Below are 14,811 nucleotides of genomic sequence, written 5' to 3' on the forward strand. Positions count from 1 at the left end.
GGCTGTGTTTGGAGAGAGGGTGTCAAACGGAAGTCGCAGGGGCCAGCACAGTTTGGTGCCGCGACTGTTGTGTTTGCTGGGTGCGATCCCACTCCCAGCTGGAACAGGCAGCAGCTCCACCGGAGGAGTCACCCCACCGGGGGCTAAAATTTGGCCCGGGGCAGGAGAGCTGAGCGGGCAGCTCGACCTGAAGACATGGCCTGGGGCTCTGGGGGAGAGAGCCGGGTTGGAGCCCTCATCCAGCCGGGGCTGAGCCCCTTCCCTCTGCCGTTCTTCCATTTTCTCCCAGTTAGGTGCACAGACTCCGGCTGCGGGCACGCTGCCAGCACAGTGCTCCTCGGCTGAACAAAATGTCCCCTTGTCCCAGGGTCTGACTTTTTGGAACGACCGCTGCTGTGCTTCCCGGGATCCCCGCTCATTCCCGGAGGAGATTCGGGACTCTCCATCCAGGCGCTGACACCTGCGCTCAGCCAGGAAATGCAATTTAGGGATCGTAGAGGGAGTGGAAAGAGACGCCTGGAAATCCCGGACTCCTGCTCGTGGGGGGAAGGCTGCGAGGCTGGAATACCGGCAAGGGAGAATGCTGTGCCGGGAATTTTATCCAGTAACAGCAAGGGAGGATGCTGCTGCCGGGAATTTTATCCAGCACCAGCAAAGGGAGGAGGATGCTGCCACCATTTTAGCGGCGGCGCTCCCGCCCGCCGCGGCCGGAACCGGGGCTGGGGGGAGCCGGCGCGGAGCGAGGGGGTGACCGAACCCCTCCGGCCCCATCCCGGCTGCTGCCCCCCGCTCGCCCCCCCGCCGGGGAGCGCTTCCTGTCCCCCGCCCGCCCTGCGGGGTCGGCCGAGCCGCGGGGAGGGGACGGGGAGGAGGGACCGGGGGCTGCGGGCGCTTCCTGCCACCGCCCCCGCCGGGGCAGAGCGGAGCGGAGCGGGGCGGGAGCTTGCCTCGGCCCGGCCCAGCCGAGCGGCGCTCCCGGGCCAAGCCAAACTTCGCGGGGGTCTCAGACATACACACGCACGCACACACACATATATATATTTGTTAATTTAAATTTTTTTTCCATTTTATTTTAATTTTCTCGGCACTTTCGGCGGGGCCCCGGGGCGGAGCCGCCCTCGCTGCCGGGAGGGGCCGGTGCCCGCAGCGCCGGGGATGGGCTCCGCCGGGGCGCCCTCCGCCTAGACCGGCCCGGCTCGGCTTAGCCCGGCTCGGCTCGGTTTGGCTCGGCCCGGCCCGGCCCGGCGCGGCGCGCAGCATGGCCGCGGAGCTCAGCGCCGAGGAGGAGCAGGTAGGTCCCGCCGGGCTCCCCTTCCCCGGGCCGGGCTGGGCAGGACCCCGGGGGTTCCTTCCCCCCACCGCTCCTTTCCCATCATTTTTTGCCTACCCCGGGTCGCAAGGCTGTTTTTTCCCAGCGAGGCGGTTCTCCCGATGGGAAGCCCCCCCCAGCCCAGCCACCCACGCAGCCCCCAAACCCGCAGCCTCCCAGCCCGCGCAGCGCCCATCCTGCGACCCCCATCCACCCAACCTTCCCGCTCCCAGGAGCCCTCGCCAGGCCCGTGCCGTGGGTGCTGGGGCGTGGGTCCCACATCCCCAAAGCAGCGTGTCCGTGTTGGCAGGCCGCCCTGCCGTGGGCAGGCTGGCGTGGGGATGATGCGTGGGGATGCGTGTGCACGCGCTTCCCACGCCCCAGGCCTCCCGTGACGTCCCGGCTTCCTCCGCCGGCCTTGCGTCACCGCGGGAGGATGTTGCCGGGCTCGGGGAACGGGGCCCAGGAGCCGGCCGGGGCGCCTCGGGTGGCCGGAGCAATCTCTGCCTGTCCCCTCCTTTGTCCTGTTCCCCAGGGCTGCCCACCCGCGGCCGCTCGGCTTCCCTCTGGCTGGGGATGTGGAGCCTGGGAGCGGGACTGGGCGAGCTGCCGGGCTCCCTCTGCCCCCTTCGGGCTGTCACATTGGCCACCCTGGTGGCGCTGGGGGCTGCAGTGAGAAGGCAAAAGCTCCTGTTTTCCTTCCAGAATGGTCAGTTTTCTACCTGGTTGGCTGGTTGGTTTTCTCCTTTAAAAATCCTTCATTTCTACAGGGAGGTTTAGGAGGGTTGGGACTGAGATATCGAGGTCTCAAAACCTTCATGGAAGAGCCCCTCCTGCAGCCTGTGCTGGTGCTCAGCAAATGCAGAGCTACCAGGCTTTTTCCTCCTGGGAGCAGTATTGCTATCTCCAGGGTGATAAAATCCCAAGGAATGGGGAGTGTTCTTGCCCTCTGTCCCCACAGGTGCCTGACATTTGCGTTTCTCCTGTGTCATGGAAGGGGCAGAGCTTCCAGAAACAGGGCTTTTAGGAGATTCTGCAGTGGCAGGGAAGGCTGGTTTGCAGCGGGAGCAGCATGCTGAGAGAGTGATCTGAGATGTTTGGTTTGTGCAGGAATATTGGATGGAGAAGGTGAAGGGATATTTGCTATAATTATTGGCTCCAGGTTTGGATCATCAGCCTGGGGTGGGGAAGGCTGCCTTTGGTACTGCCCTTGGTGGCTTGGAAGACAAAATAGTGGAAGTTTCCCTCTCTTCATGGGTAAGCGGTAGTTTGGGCTGGAACATCTTCCTGCCACCCCTTCGTCCTTCTCAGGACCATCAAGATTTCCTCCACTCTCCCCCATTACTGACAGCAAGCCAGGGGAAAATTCACCCTTCTCCTCTTAGGCCAGCCTTGGGACATCTCTTCTACTGGCTCTCTGCAGTTCCCTCCCTAGCCTATCCCTGAGGAGCCAAACCAATTTTCCTTGAGGGTTTTCAGCCCAGCTGCAATTTTCCTGGATTTATCCCCCGCTTCCCTGTGCTGAAGAAGGAGGGTAGGTTTGCTACCTGGGGGAGGAGGGCTGGAAGAGCCCCTGGATTCTGGCAGCAGTGGCTTTGTCACCACCCTGCCCCGGCGCAGCGGAGCAGGGACCCAGATGACGCCAGCATTCCAAAGGCCAGCATTGTTCCAAACGCCTGGCCACGGACAATTTCACTCACAGTGCTGCCGAAATGGACCTTCTTGCTGAAGCTCGGGGTCATGGGCTTTGTTTTCGGCACGTGGAGCAATCCCTGCTCCACTGGGATTGACACCTGTATAAATCCATGGGGGACTGGGGCTAGGAATGATGATGAGACCCAGTGGAGCACGAAGGGGACAGAGCTGTGGCTGGCATTGATGCTCCGCTCCATAATGCCTGGCTCCCTGCTGTTGAATAGCAGCACTGGTAAGTTTGGAATTTGGTTTTGTTCCCAGGGAAAGCTGGAATTCATGGCTGAGCTGCCCTGCAAAGCCAGCGCTTGTTCTTGCACGTCTTCCCCTTGCAAAAAGCCTGGCATCCCTCGTGGTGGTTGTTGGAAATGGGATTGTGTGAAGTGTGACGGGTTAGATGTTAAGGAAGGAGACCCAAAATACATACTGCATCCTCTTCTCATTGCCATCATGCCCTTTGGGCCCCTCTTTGCATCATCTGGGGACCCACTTCCCATGATCTTGGGGTATCATTGCCATCTCAGGCTGCGGTGTTGGCTCTGGTCTCTGTCCAATGGCAGTGGGAGTGTGCCTGACACTCAGCCCCATCCCCGGACCATCCTACACCGGGGATGGGGAAGGATTATCTCCACTGTTATTTTGGGTTTGCATCTCCAGCCCTGGATTTTGGGCAACTGGGTGCCTCAGGGGATGCCCTGGCAAAGTGGAGGTGTGGCCAGGAGATAGTGGGTAGGATATGTTTATGGATAGGATATATTGCTGTATATATCCTAGAATAGGATATATTGCTGGGTATGATATATTGCTGTGTTACGGCTGAAGATGGTTCCTGTACTGCCCCATATGTTGTGCCGTGGTGCTCACCCAGCTGCTCTGGAGGACGCTGGGACCAAGTTAGGGAGCTCCTGGCTGCAGTGTGCTGGGAGAGAGACCCCTGGGATGAGCTGGGCTCCTTGAGGCTCATCCCGTGAGAGGGGCTTGCTGTCCTTGCTGAGCCTCACGCTGCCGATAAACCCAAGCCCTTCGCTTCCTCCTGTCGGAAGTCATTAACACCGACAAGCTTTTCTGGCTCAATAGCTCCCAGTAACTCTGAATAGCTCCCAGTAACTTGGTGCTGCTGCCTGACATCCTACACCGCCGCCTGCCTGCGCTCCCTGTTCCCGGAGCCAGCCTTCAGCACTCCCTGTCCCTCCTCCTTCTCCTTGGATGGCATCGCCATCCTCCGCTCTAGGGAGGATGGAAACTGCTTCATTTTGGGATGTGCCTGGGTGGGAGCAAGGCATTTTGGTGGTTCCCTCCATCCTGCCTGGATCCTTTAAGCAGGATGTGGTGGAAAGCTGGGCTGTGCTGCCATGTCTCCCTTGGGGCTTCTATGTGGCACAGGGGATCAATCTGCAGCAGAAGGCAAAGCTGCATCCTGGGACCCTCCTGGTCTTCTCTATCTGCATGAAACTGGTGTTACTGGGTGAGCTGGTCCATGTGGTCAAAGTGTCGGCCCTCCATGTTCATTACCTGTGTTCTGACAGCCAGGTGCATTGCTCCACAGCAGAACTGCAGCCCCAGGAGGCCTGTGCCAGCTGATGGGGCTCTGCTGGGATGCTGTGTCTAAATGGGAGTTTGCTGCCTGTAAAATCCCCCTTATGCTCCCCCTCTCCTTTCCGTAAGTGTCCTGCAGCCTCCAGGCCATTTTTCCCCACCACTTGCTCGTTTTCCCATGTGGCATTTTCTCTGTCTCCATCACCACTGGCCTTACCCCTTTTGCTGTGGAGCTCCCCCCTTCACCCCGAGGAGCTGCTGGGTCTGTTGAGGACTGTATCCCAGGGATGCTCCTCAGGCACTCCTCCTCCTCTTCTCACCCTGTCTCACCACACGCCCCTGATCTCTCCCACAGGCAACCAAGCAGTTCCTGGAGGAGATCAACAAGTGGACGGGCCAGTACAATGTGTCCCCGCTCTCCTGGAACGTGGCTGTCAAGTTCCTCATGGCCCGCAAGTTTGACGTCCTGCGGGCCATCGAGCTCTTCCACTCCTACCGGGTAAGTGAGAGGGGCCAGAATCCCCCAGCCAAGGGCTTCCTGCTCTGCAGGAGATCCCTGCTCCCTAGGACCACCCTCCCCTGCTCTTTTTTCTTTTTCCCTCTCCCTTACAAGTTTTATTCAGCTGGAAAATCCTTTTTCAGCCAAGGCGGGTCACCATGGAGATCTTGCCGGTCCCAATCCCTTCCCGTCCTCTGGGAGCAGCTCATGGGGTGCTCTTCTGGCTGATGTGTGCTGCCCATAGTGCATTTTCCTGTATATTAAGGATATAGATAGATCCATATATACCTTTCCCAACCTGGTGTTGCAAAGCTGCTCTTCCCCATAGTGGGGGGTGTGCTGGACAATGATCCCATGGAGTGGAGGCTGGGTGCCCTGTGGGGCAGAGGTGGGCTGTGCCTGTGCCCCTGTCACACTGCTCCCTGCCCATAGGAGACACGGCTGAAGGAGGGAATTGTGAAGCTGAAGCCACATGAGGAGCCGCTGCGTTCAGAGCTGCTCAGCGGGAAGTTCACCATTCTGGTAGGTGTGATGGTCCCCCCGAGTTGTCCCAGCTGGGTGGCTCATCCCAGCTCTGCTCCACATGGATGTGGTGAGAGCCTGACCCCATTTCCTTGGCAGAGTGTGCGGGACCCCTCAGGAGCCTCCATCGCCCTGTTCACAGCCAAGCTGCACCACCCCAGCAAGAGTGTGCAGCATGTGGTGCTCCAGGCACTCTTCTATCTGCTGGACCGAGCTGTGGAGAGGTGAGTCCACCTCTGCTGAGGTACCCTGTCTCACACCAGCAGGTCTCTGCAGTGCCCTTTCCCTCCCTGGGAGGTCACTGCTCCCGATGGCTTGAAATTCCCTGGTTTGAACTCCAGCTGGTCCTCCTTGTGGAGTTGTTCAGCAGGGGAACAAAATGCCCCGTGCCCTGAGAGCCTTGCTGTGTCCACGCCCTGGGTTCAGTTTAGCGAAGCCCCAAATTCCTGCAGGCTTTAGCTGGGGAGGAGGCAGCCCCGCCATCAGCCAGACGTAACGTGAGCCCTGCCAGAAATACAAACCCGGGACATTCCCCCGCCATTCATCCTGCTGGCCTCTTTCTGTTTTTGACCTTACCCATCATGGGTGATGCTGCTGAGGCAGGTTTAAGGCACAAGGCAGGCTTTAACGAGGGTTCTAGGAAGGGGTGGTGGAGCAGCTGGGAAGTGCAGAAACAAGGTTTGGGTCTGTGAGTCCTTCTGGAAGCATGGGAAGGGATTTTTGGAGGTCAGTGGGGGGCAGAGGTGCTGATGCAGGAGCCAAGAGGTTGCATGCTGTGGGGTTGACGTTGCTCTTTCCCTGCTCAGCTTTGAGACGCAGAGGAACGGGCTGGTGTTCATCTACGACATGGCAGGGTCGCAGTACACCAACTTCGAGCTGGACCTCAGCAAGAAGATCCTCAATCTGCTCAAGGTGGTGTCTGGGAGTTACCGATGTCTGGGGACAGTGTGTGGGCCTCTTGCTCACCAAGAACCCAAAGTCCTGTGGTTTTGGCATCAATTTTCACACCAGACCACGCTGACCACGTCTCAGCCGAGGAGCAGCAGCTCCAGCCGTGCAGGACCTCGGGAAGGCACTAGGAGCCTGCCAGGCTGGACCCGGCTGTGGCTGTGGTGTCACGCAGGTGGGAGGGATCAGCTGTCCTCGGGCTTGATTCCTCTCACAGCTGCTGGCAGCGCTTTTGGGAAAACAGATGCAAATTATTTTTTAATCGTGCTGGCATTTGGTGCCTCCTCCCTTCTCCGGAAAAAAAAGCAATAACAGTAAATACTGGCTGGGGTGTGTTCTTTGCATAATCCCAGTTCCCAGTCTTCACCTCTCCCCCGCGGAGCCAAACCCTCTGCCTACCTAATTCCAAGGAAGTAATTTGTTTCCTTATCGACTCATAAAAGCCAGCGCGGCTGTGAGTGTGCGAGGCACACTTCAGATGTGGTATTGCCATCATGAGGTCCCTTTGCTGGTTGTCACATCTGCTGGGATGTGTCCCCTGGCACAGCAGAGTGGATCTGACCCCTCCTCATGCCCACAGGGTGCCTTCCCAGCTCGGCTCAAGAAGGTTTTCATCGTGGGAGCACCCATGTGGTTCCGCGTGCCCTACTCCATCATCAGCCTGCTGCTGAAGGAGAAGCTGCGGGAGCGGGTGAGTGTGGACCCTCCTGGCATGGGACCCTCCTGCCACAGGACCCTTGGCTGCTTTCCCTTTGGGACAGGGTGGTGGAAGCAGTTTGTGCCGTTCAGCCCCATCTGCTGGAAGTTGCTGATCAACAGACCTTTGGCACCCCTGTCTCCATTCCCAGTGAATCCTCTCCAGCCTTCGTGGAGTCACCCCTGCCTTTTCTCTTCCTCTCATAGGTGCAGATGGTGAAGATGTCAGAGCTGAAGGAACACCTGCCCCGGGAATGCCTCCCTGAGTACCTCGGAGGGTCCCTCAAACTGGACCCTCTGAGTTGGAACTGCCGCTTCCTGCCCCAGCAGAATGGGCACCCTGACCCCCTGGACGAGCTCATCCTGGTGCCGCTGGCAGCCCCCAAAGATAATGGCTCCGTCCATGTCCCTGGGCCCAAGTCCATCACCCTCCAGGAGCTGCTGGATCATGTCAGCCACAAGCAGAAACGGGGCATCTATGAGGAGTATGAAGACATTCGGCGCAGGAGCCCGGCTGGCACCTTCGTCTGCTCTTTGTGAGTCAGGGGGAAGGATCGAGGTGCCCGCCTCACCCCAAAAAGCTGGGTGCCCCCCTCCCCACGCTTCTGCTCCTGGATGGTGGTCCATCGGCCTCTTTAGTGTGGGGTGCTTTGGGTTAGCAGCAGAGAACCCCGGCCTAGGGATGGTGTGAGCCCCATTTGTGGGTCCTGCAGCCTCTGGGGGTAGCAGAGACCAGGACCTGGCCGGGACTCTGCTTCCCGAGGCTCTGGCCAGGTGATGGCAGCAGAGCCCAGGCTACAGGCCCCAGAGGCTTGCGCAGAGAGAGGGATGCTGCCTTTGCCTTGCCTGCCTGAAATACATCCCTGCTTCCCTCTTCCCTGCCTCCTAGGGCACCCTACAACCAGGACAAGAACCGGTATGGGGATGTGCCCTGCCTGGACCAAACCCGTGTCAAGCTGGCAAAACCATACAGCCGCCCAGAGGTGAGCCAGCCTGGGATGGAAACGCACAGTCCTGTGGGAAGCTGTCACAGCTGTCCCAGACACAGGGTTCTGGAGGCCTTATCTCATCTGTGTCTTTCTCCCTGCAGCTGACTGACTACATCAATGCGAGCTTCATGGATGGCTACAAGCAGAGGAACGCTTACATTGGCACTCAGGGTATGGCTGAGCCAGCAAGGGGTTGTTCTGCTCCTGATGGACCTGTGGGTTTCACCTCCTTGCCCAGTATCACCCACCAGCCCTGGGGAACATCCTGGGACTAGGGCACTGCCTGGCAGGTCCCCGTTCTCTCTAGCTGTATTTACTCCTCCCGGTTTCCCAGCTGTATTTATTCCCCTTCCAGTCTCCAGCCAGTGGGCTGAAGTTTTTCCTGGGAGAGAGCAAGTGGATCCATTTTCCTCCATCTACGATAGCATGGAGGATGCTTTCCCTTAGCATCCCTCAGGGGTGCCATCTTCCCTCCCCCTGCCATTATCCAGGCCTGGATTTGCCCCATCTGCCCCGGGATGAGCAGAGAGGTGGGATCAGCGCTGAGCCGTAGGGACTTGGTGCTAGGGGGGACAATCGGTGGCAACTCTCAGCAAGGTTGGTGGATCCACACCTGGGTTGGCCCCTACAGGAAGGGGCTGTGGTTCCCTGTGGGTGTGATGAGGGGCTGGTAGACGCAGCTGGGCAAAGGGATTGCCGAAATCCATGAGGTTTTGGACTGATGTGTGGGTTGTCCCTGCAGGGCCTCTGGAAAACACCTATGGTGACTTCTGGCGCATGGTGTGGGAGCAGAACGTCCTCGTGATTGTGATGACAACCCGGTGAGTGCTCATGGAGGGACACAGCCTTCTTTTTTTATGCAAAGTGAGCATTTTTGGTGTGCGATGAGCAGCGCTGGGCTCGGTGCAGTGATCCCCCAGCAGTGGTGCCAGCCAGAGCCTCACAGAGGGGGAACATTCGGTCAAGGACAGAGTGTTTGGTCCCTGCGGCACCCCCAAAGGACCGAGGCTGGGTGGCATGGGAGATGTCCCAGGCATGGCAAGGAGGACCAGCTTGTCCTTATCCTGCTCCCAGGCTGGAGGAGGGAGGCAGGAGGAAATGCGGCCAGTACTGGCCCCTGGAGAAGGATTTCCAGGTGTGCTTCGGGGCCCTGACCATCACCAACCTGGGTGTAGAGAACCTCAACCATTACAAGAAAACCATCCTGGAGATCCACAGCTCAGAGGTGCGTGGCCACAGCTGCCTGGTGGGGGAATGGCATGTGGGAGCATCTGGGGTCAGAGGAGGAAAGAGGGTGTAACCCCCCTGCTTTCCCTAGACCAGGGAGCGGCGGCTGGTGTCCCACTTCCAGTACCTGAGCTGGCCGGATTATGGTGTCCCCTCTTCCGCCGCCACTCTCATTGACTTTCTGGGGGCCGTGAAGCAGCAGCAGAGGGTGGCTGTCAGCGCCTTGGGACCTCGCTTCAAGGGTCACCCTGGGGGACCCCCAGTCGTGGTGCACTGCAGTGCTGGCATTGGCAGGACAGGTAATGGAGGGGGTGGTTTAGGGGTGGTGGGGTGTCAGGTTCAGCTTCTCTGGGGCATTTGCATCCCGGGAACCCACGGGTGTGTTTGCAAGCTGGGTGACCTGGCACACATGTACTCAAGACTTCCTGCAGCCATCAGACATGGGAAAAATCCCCAGATGCCCCTGGGAGATAAGTGAGGGGCTGAGCACCACCACTGCAGTTCTCACAAGGGGCAGTGATGGTGTCATTTGGTGTCTGATGCCATCCCCATCGTCATCCCCAGGTACCTTCTGTGCGCTGGACATCTGCCTATCACAGCTGCAGGACGTGGGCACTCTGAACATCTACCAAACAGTGCTGCGCATGCGGACCCAGCGCGCCTTCAGCATCCAGACCCCTGAGCAGTATTATTTCTGCTACACCGCCATCCTCGAGCACGCCCAGCGTGAGGGCCTGCTGCTTACCAACCACAGCCAGGCTGCCCAGGAGAAGAGCTCGCTGGGGCACTGAGACCTGCCACCTTCCTGCAGACCCCCCTGCCCATCCTCGGGGGCTGCCTGAGCCGCCTCGGCGCCCGCTGGGACTCAGCAGAGCCGTGGGAGCAGCGGTGCCAGAGCGCCTCAGCTGTCAGCACTGCTATGGAACTGTGCCTTATTCAACCCAAACGGTGGCTGCCACTCGCCGGCACGGGAAAGGGCTCTTGCTCCTCCCTGTCGTGTTTCAGTTGGGTTTGGTTGGTTGGGGACATGGTTTGTCTTCTCTTCAAGTTGTTTTTTTTTAATTTTATTTTTTGTTGTTGTTGTTGGGACCACCTAAGCTGTACCCAGAGAGGGGCTTTGCAAAGTCCTAGGAAATGTATTCCCAGTCCTGGGGCTGAGGAAGAGGCACGTGTTTCGGTCTCACCTGACGCTCCATCTGTGTGTCTGTATGTATGTGTATATATAATATACCCCCGCTGTGACCCCCCGGCTATTATATAGATACATATATACAACCTCCCCTTTAGCAGTTCCTAAGGGTTCCCGCTGTCCTGCCGCCTCACTGCTGTGATCTCTGGAGCGGTGAGTTTGGTCCTGGCTCTGTCTTGTCATCCCCTTTCCCCTTATTTTCCCTCATGGGCAGCATTGCAACCCGGTACCCACTCCTGTGCCCATCCCACTGGAGGCACCAGGATACTTGATGGTGTCCCCCATTTCCTTGTTTCATCTTCCCCGTGGAGACAGTAGCTCTGTTCCTGGGAGGATCTGGAGGACTGGGTTGTCTAGGGGGTGCTTAGCTCATAGGCATCCCTTGCCCCTTGGGCGTCACTGCAGGAGTCACTAGGTACGAGGTGATGGGGACATGGGGACCGACCGGCTCTCCAGGTTGCCTGGCTTTCCCAAGCTGCCACTAGGAACCCGCAGGCCCAGCCCTGCGTTGAGTCATGGGCTGGGAAAGCGCTGAGCAAGAATAAACCCCAAACCCTGGAGAGGCAACAAGTCTCTGCCCTGGCCCCAGCCCCCACCACTGCCTGGGCCTCCCCAGCTTTATACTGTAATAAGCTCTTTGAATGTGTATATTCTTATTTTTTTATAATCTTGGGGTGGGGGGGGAGGCACAAGGTTTGGGAGGTTTTGTTTTGTTTTCTTTTGGGGTTTTTTTGTGTTTGCTTTTTTTGTATTTAACATTAACTTGATCCAAGCCAGAGCCAGAAGTATTTGTAAATGTTCCTATTTTGCTCTCAGAGAAATCTTTTTGTTGTCATTACTTTTTTGGGAATTGTTTTGTTTTTATTTGTATTGATATATAAATATACCACCAGTGACCATCCTCTTTGCAGTCATGGGGGCATTGGGCAGGACAGAAGAAGGAGGGAATTTAGGGCTTTGCACAGGCTGTGATCTCTAAAAACAAGCTGGCAAAACAACCTCATTCCTGGCTACACATGGACTTTGAGGAGCACAGGGCTATGTTTAGGGCTGCTCCTGGCCTGGGTGAGGCTGAGACAGAGATAACCAGGCTGCAGCAAGCTTTCCTGGGCAGGCAGGATAGTGTCAGGAGAGAAGGCAGCACAGTGGGCTGGCGTAGTCAGGGGGGACACAAACCACCCTGTTCCAAGCTCCTGCCTCTTTTCCCAGGGACTTGACAAGCCCCAGGAGATCAGTCTCCTGTCTGGCCGTGGTATCTGCCTGCTGCTGCCTTTTGTTGCAGGATTTGGTGGTGCAGGTATTGCCTCTGTGCTTCTAGATCCTCTCTGAGCAGGCACATAGGGCACAAAAATTAGGGGGAACTCCTGGGTTGCCAGGCAGCCTCAGTGCCTTCAGGTGCAAGTGATGCCAGTCCCAGAGCAACAGCCACAGCCTGAGGCTTTAGGATGAGGGAAGAAAAAAGGCAGCTTTTGCAATTGAAGCCCTAGAGCCAGTGAGAGAGCTCGTGCCCCAGAGCAGGGCAGCTGGCGGGTGTGAAGAGCAGCACCTGTGTTTGCTCAGCTGGAGCCTAAAAAAGTGAGGGATGCCAGTGTCTTTCTGGGACTAGCACAGGGAGAAGCTTTCCCCTATGTTCTGGGTGTGGACGGGCTTGGCTGTGCCAAACCGAGGTGAGACACAAGTGCTGTAAGGCTGGAAAAGAACCAGAGGCAGGAGGGAATCTGTCTGGAAGGGCTGCACGTCCCAGTGTCCAGGAGAGTGCGAGAGGGGGGTGTTGAGAGCATCCCTGGAGCTGTGCACATCCTGTCTGCAGAGTGCTGCTGTTTCAGCTGCAGTGTCCCATCCTTCCAGGTACCATTTTCCACCCCGCTCTCTCCCAGAGCAGCATCAGCCCATGCAGTGTGACCTGCAGAGTGGCTCCTCCAGCTAGGCTGTCCTGAGTTTCCCTCCAAACACCCATTGCCAGGTGGCTTCTCCAAGGGAGCCCTCGTCCTCTGAAGGAAGGCTCCCAGGGCCCTCCCTCCTTGCTGCCAAACTTATTCACCCAGCTGGGCTTTCTTCTAGGCACAAGTGCAGAAAGGGGCGGTTTGCAGTTTGTTGCTAATCCCATGCTGTCAGCAGCAGCTCTTTGTGGCTCAGCAGGGCTTTTGGCAAATGGGTCCAGATCCAAAAGCTGTGGGTGATGCCAAGAGTCTCACATAGCTCCACAAATATGCCCACCCCATGTCTCTCTTCCACAGACTCTGAAACCCCAACCAAGCCTGTTCTGTGCACAAGGTAAAGGTGGTTGTGTCCTCTAGCTCAATTCCATATGATGTGGGCACAGAGAACCAAAACTTTTCCAAGAAGACCCATGTCCTGGGTGTCTGGTAGGAATAACCAGAGGAGAGGGATGGAGATCACCAATGCTGGCTCTGAATGGGAACAGCTCGGATATGCTGCTCCCTTCGAGGAGGGATGAAGATCCCATCTGTGCTGGAGGCGGAGGAAAAGGTTGTAAACCTTTTCAATGGAAAAACAACCCAAACACTTACCCTCCCTTACTATTTCCAGGGCTGTGTTTCATCTCAAAGCCAGCATTTTCAGTCCTCTTGCACAACACAAGGTTTTGTTCCATCCATTCCTTCTGTGCCAGCAGGTCCTGCTCAGCAGCAGAAATATGTATTTCTCTGGAAATGGTCACTTCATGCAGACAGCCAAAAGTTACTGGAAAGAAAACCTTTGTATTGTTCGGAGAGTGGTGGGAAAAATGGGCTGCTGAGTGCAAGCAGCCTGATGCCTGCAGCATCTCCTCTCTGCTGGAATGGCCCAGAGATGGGGATCAGCCACCACGGGCAAAAGCAACAGCACAGACAATTCCAAGAACGAAATCCAAAGTTCCGCTGGAGTTTGGAAACAGATTTAAAGCCGTTGCAGGGGAATCCTAAAGCGGCGCTGCCATCCCTGTGCCCACCTGTCTCATTTGGCTTTCTTGGCTGCATGCACACTGCCTCGCTAATTACGATTACTTTAGTGCTTGTAATTTTGAACCCTGGGAGTTTGGAAAGAGCCTGGCTCCAGCGCGCTTCATTTCCCATCCCTTCTGCTTCCTTGCCTCCGGTTTCCAAGGCTCAGGCTCGATCTCCAGTGGCACTGCAGCCCGTGCAGGCTCAAATCCTGCTGTCGAGAGCCCTTCCAGGAGTTAAACCGAGCTGCAGTTCCCAGCTACAGAGACCCTCCTCTGCTGTTCCTGCTTGTCCTGGCAGCACCTCACTGCCTGCTCCCTGCCCGGTCTGAGAAAGGAAAGAACAGCTGGAAAGAAAAAAAATAGGAGATTTAGACCTTGAGTAAAAATGCTTGACATACACTTTTTAATAGAAGTGTGGAACATGTGTGTTTGTATTTCACCCTTTCCCGAGCACGCTCTGGATGCCCAGATGAGCACTAAGGGGCGGCCAGGCCTGGCTCCTCCAGCCTCCATCTGGAGAACCCAGCAACTCCCCCTACAACTTTGTAAAGGGAGAAAACCACGATAATTGAAGGAATTAACCCCCCTCTCCATCTCGTGTTTTAGCAGAGGAGAATGCTGGCCCCGGCCGCGGCGTACCGACTCCCCGAGCTCCCTCGCGCCCTCCGCCGTGAGGCCTTTCCCTCACACCCCCTTCCTCGCCCCCCCTGCCGTGGGCGGTGCGGCCGTGACGATCCGCACCGCGGGGCCAATCGGCCCCGGGGGGAGTTCCCCCTCCATTCAGGGCTGCTAGCCTGCGCGTTGAGGGTATGTAACAGCTGCTTTCCCCACACACACTTTCCCAGTTCTGCCCCCCTTCACGGGAATCGCTCCCCACGGGGCAGCCGGGCGGGCGGAACCTGAGGGAAGTGGGGGGGTTGGGGGGGAGAGAAGCGCGCGCGCGCTCCGGCTCCCGCCGGCGGGAAGCGCGCGACGGGCGGCGGGAGCGGGGGGGGGAGGCGAGTGACTGAGTGTGTGCGCGCGGGGGGAGGGGGGGCGAGAGCCGCGCTGGCCACGCCCCCTCGCCGCCACTCCATTGGCCGCAGCGGCGGCGGGCAACGCCCCCCGCGGCGCGCACCGCCCACGCCCCCCCCGGTGCGTGCGTGCGTGAGTGTGAGTATGTGCGAGTGTGCGGGGTGTGTGCGTGAGCCAGTGTGTGTGTGTGCCGCGTCCCCCCGCCCGCACGTGTAACCGACCCGCCCCACGTGGGGCGCCGCCATC

At 58.0% G+C, this 14,811-nt stretch overlaps 2 protein-coding genes and 1 long non-coding RNA gene across 3 annotated transcripts in view; 2 read left to right on the top strand and 1 right to left on the bottom strand.

Annotated features, from left to right (window-relative positions):
- Positions 1-299: 299 nt before the first annotated feature.
- On the top strand, positions 300-11,508 carry PTPN9 (protein tyrosine phosphatase non-receptor type 9). The gene is made up of 13 exons (XM_085070986.1): positions 300-1,291; positions 4,893-5,036; positions 5,469-5,558; positions 5,658-5,782; positions 6,365-6,470; positions 7,087-7,197; positions 7,410-7,738; positions 8,092-8,185; positions 8,293-8,362; positions 8,934-9,012; positions 9,266-9,416; positions 9,510-9,717; positions 9,983-11,508. Exons 1-13 carry the CDS (start codon positions 1,259-1,261, stop codon positions 10,207-10,209), a joined length of 1,767 nt encoding a protein of 588 aa, XP_084927112.1. The 5' UTR covers positions 300-1,258; the 3' UTR covers positions 10,210-11,508.
- LOC146432871 (uncharacterized) lies at positions 10,467-14,428 on the bottom strand. The gene is made up of 2 exons (XR_014854364.1): positions 14,389-14,428; positions 10,467-13,895 (listed from the first exon to the last, which is right to left on the bottom strand). It is a non-coding gene; the product is annotated as an uncharacterized LOC146432871 (long non-coding RNA).
- SIN3A (SIN3 transcription regulator family member A) overlaps positions 14,318-14,811 on the top strand; it is a 31,809-nt gene continuing 31,315 nt past the window's right edge. Inside the window, exon 1 of the mRNA XM_085070983.1 lies at positions 14,318-14,358. The gene's annotated coding sequence lies outside the window, so the exon portion shown is untranslated. The remainder of the gene's footprint in view (positions 14,359-14,811) is intronic.

This window comes from Lichenostomus cassidix, chromosome 10 (assembly GCF_008360975.1).
Source record: "Lichenostomus cassidix isolate B80296 chromosome 10, HeHo_3.0, whole genome shotgun sequence".
Taxonomy (NCBI): Eukaryota; Metazoa; Chordata; class Aves; order Passeriformes; family Meliphagidae; genus Lichenostomus; species Lichenostomus cassidix.

Excerpts from the sequence above, each read along its gene's own strand:
- PTPN9 (XM_085070986.1), top strand. The coding sequence starts at position 1,259 with ATGGCCGCGGAGCTCAGCGCCGAGGAGGAGCAG. Across the intron at positions 5,783-6,364 it reads CTGGACCGAGCTGTGGAGAG|CTTTGAGACGCAGAGGAACG; the intron begins GTGAGTCCACCT and ends TTCCCTGCTCAG. Across the intron at positions 7,739-8,091 it reads GGCACCTTCGTCTGCTCTTT|GGCACCCTACAACCAGGACA; the intron begins GTGAGTCAGGGG and ends CCTGCCTCCTAG.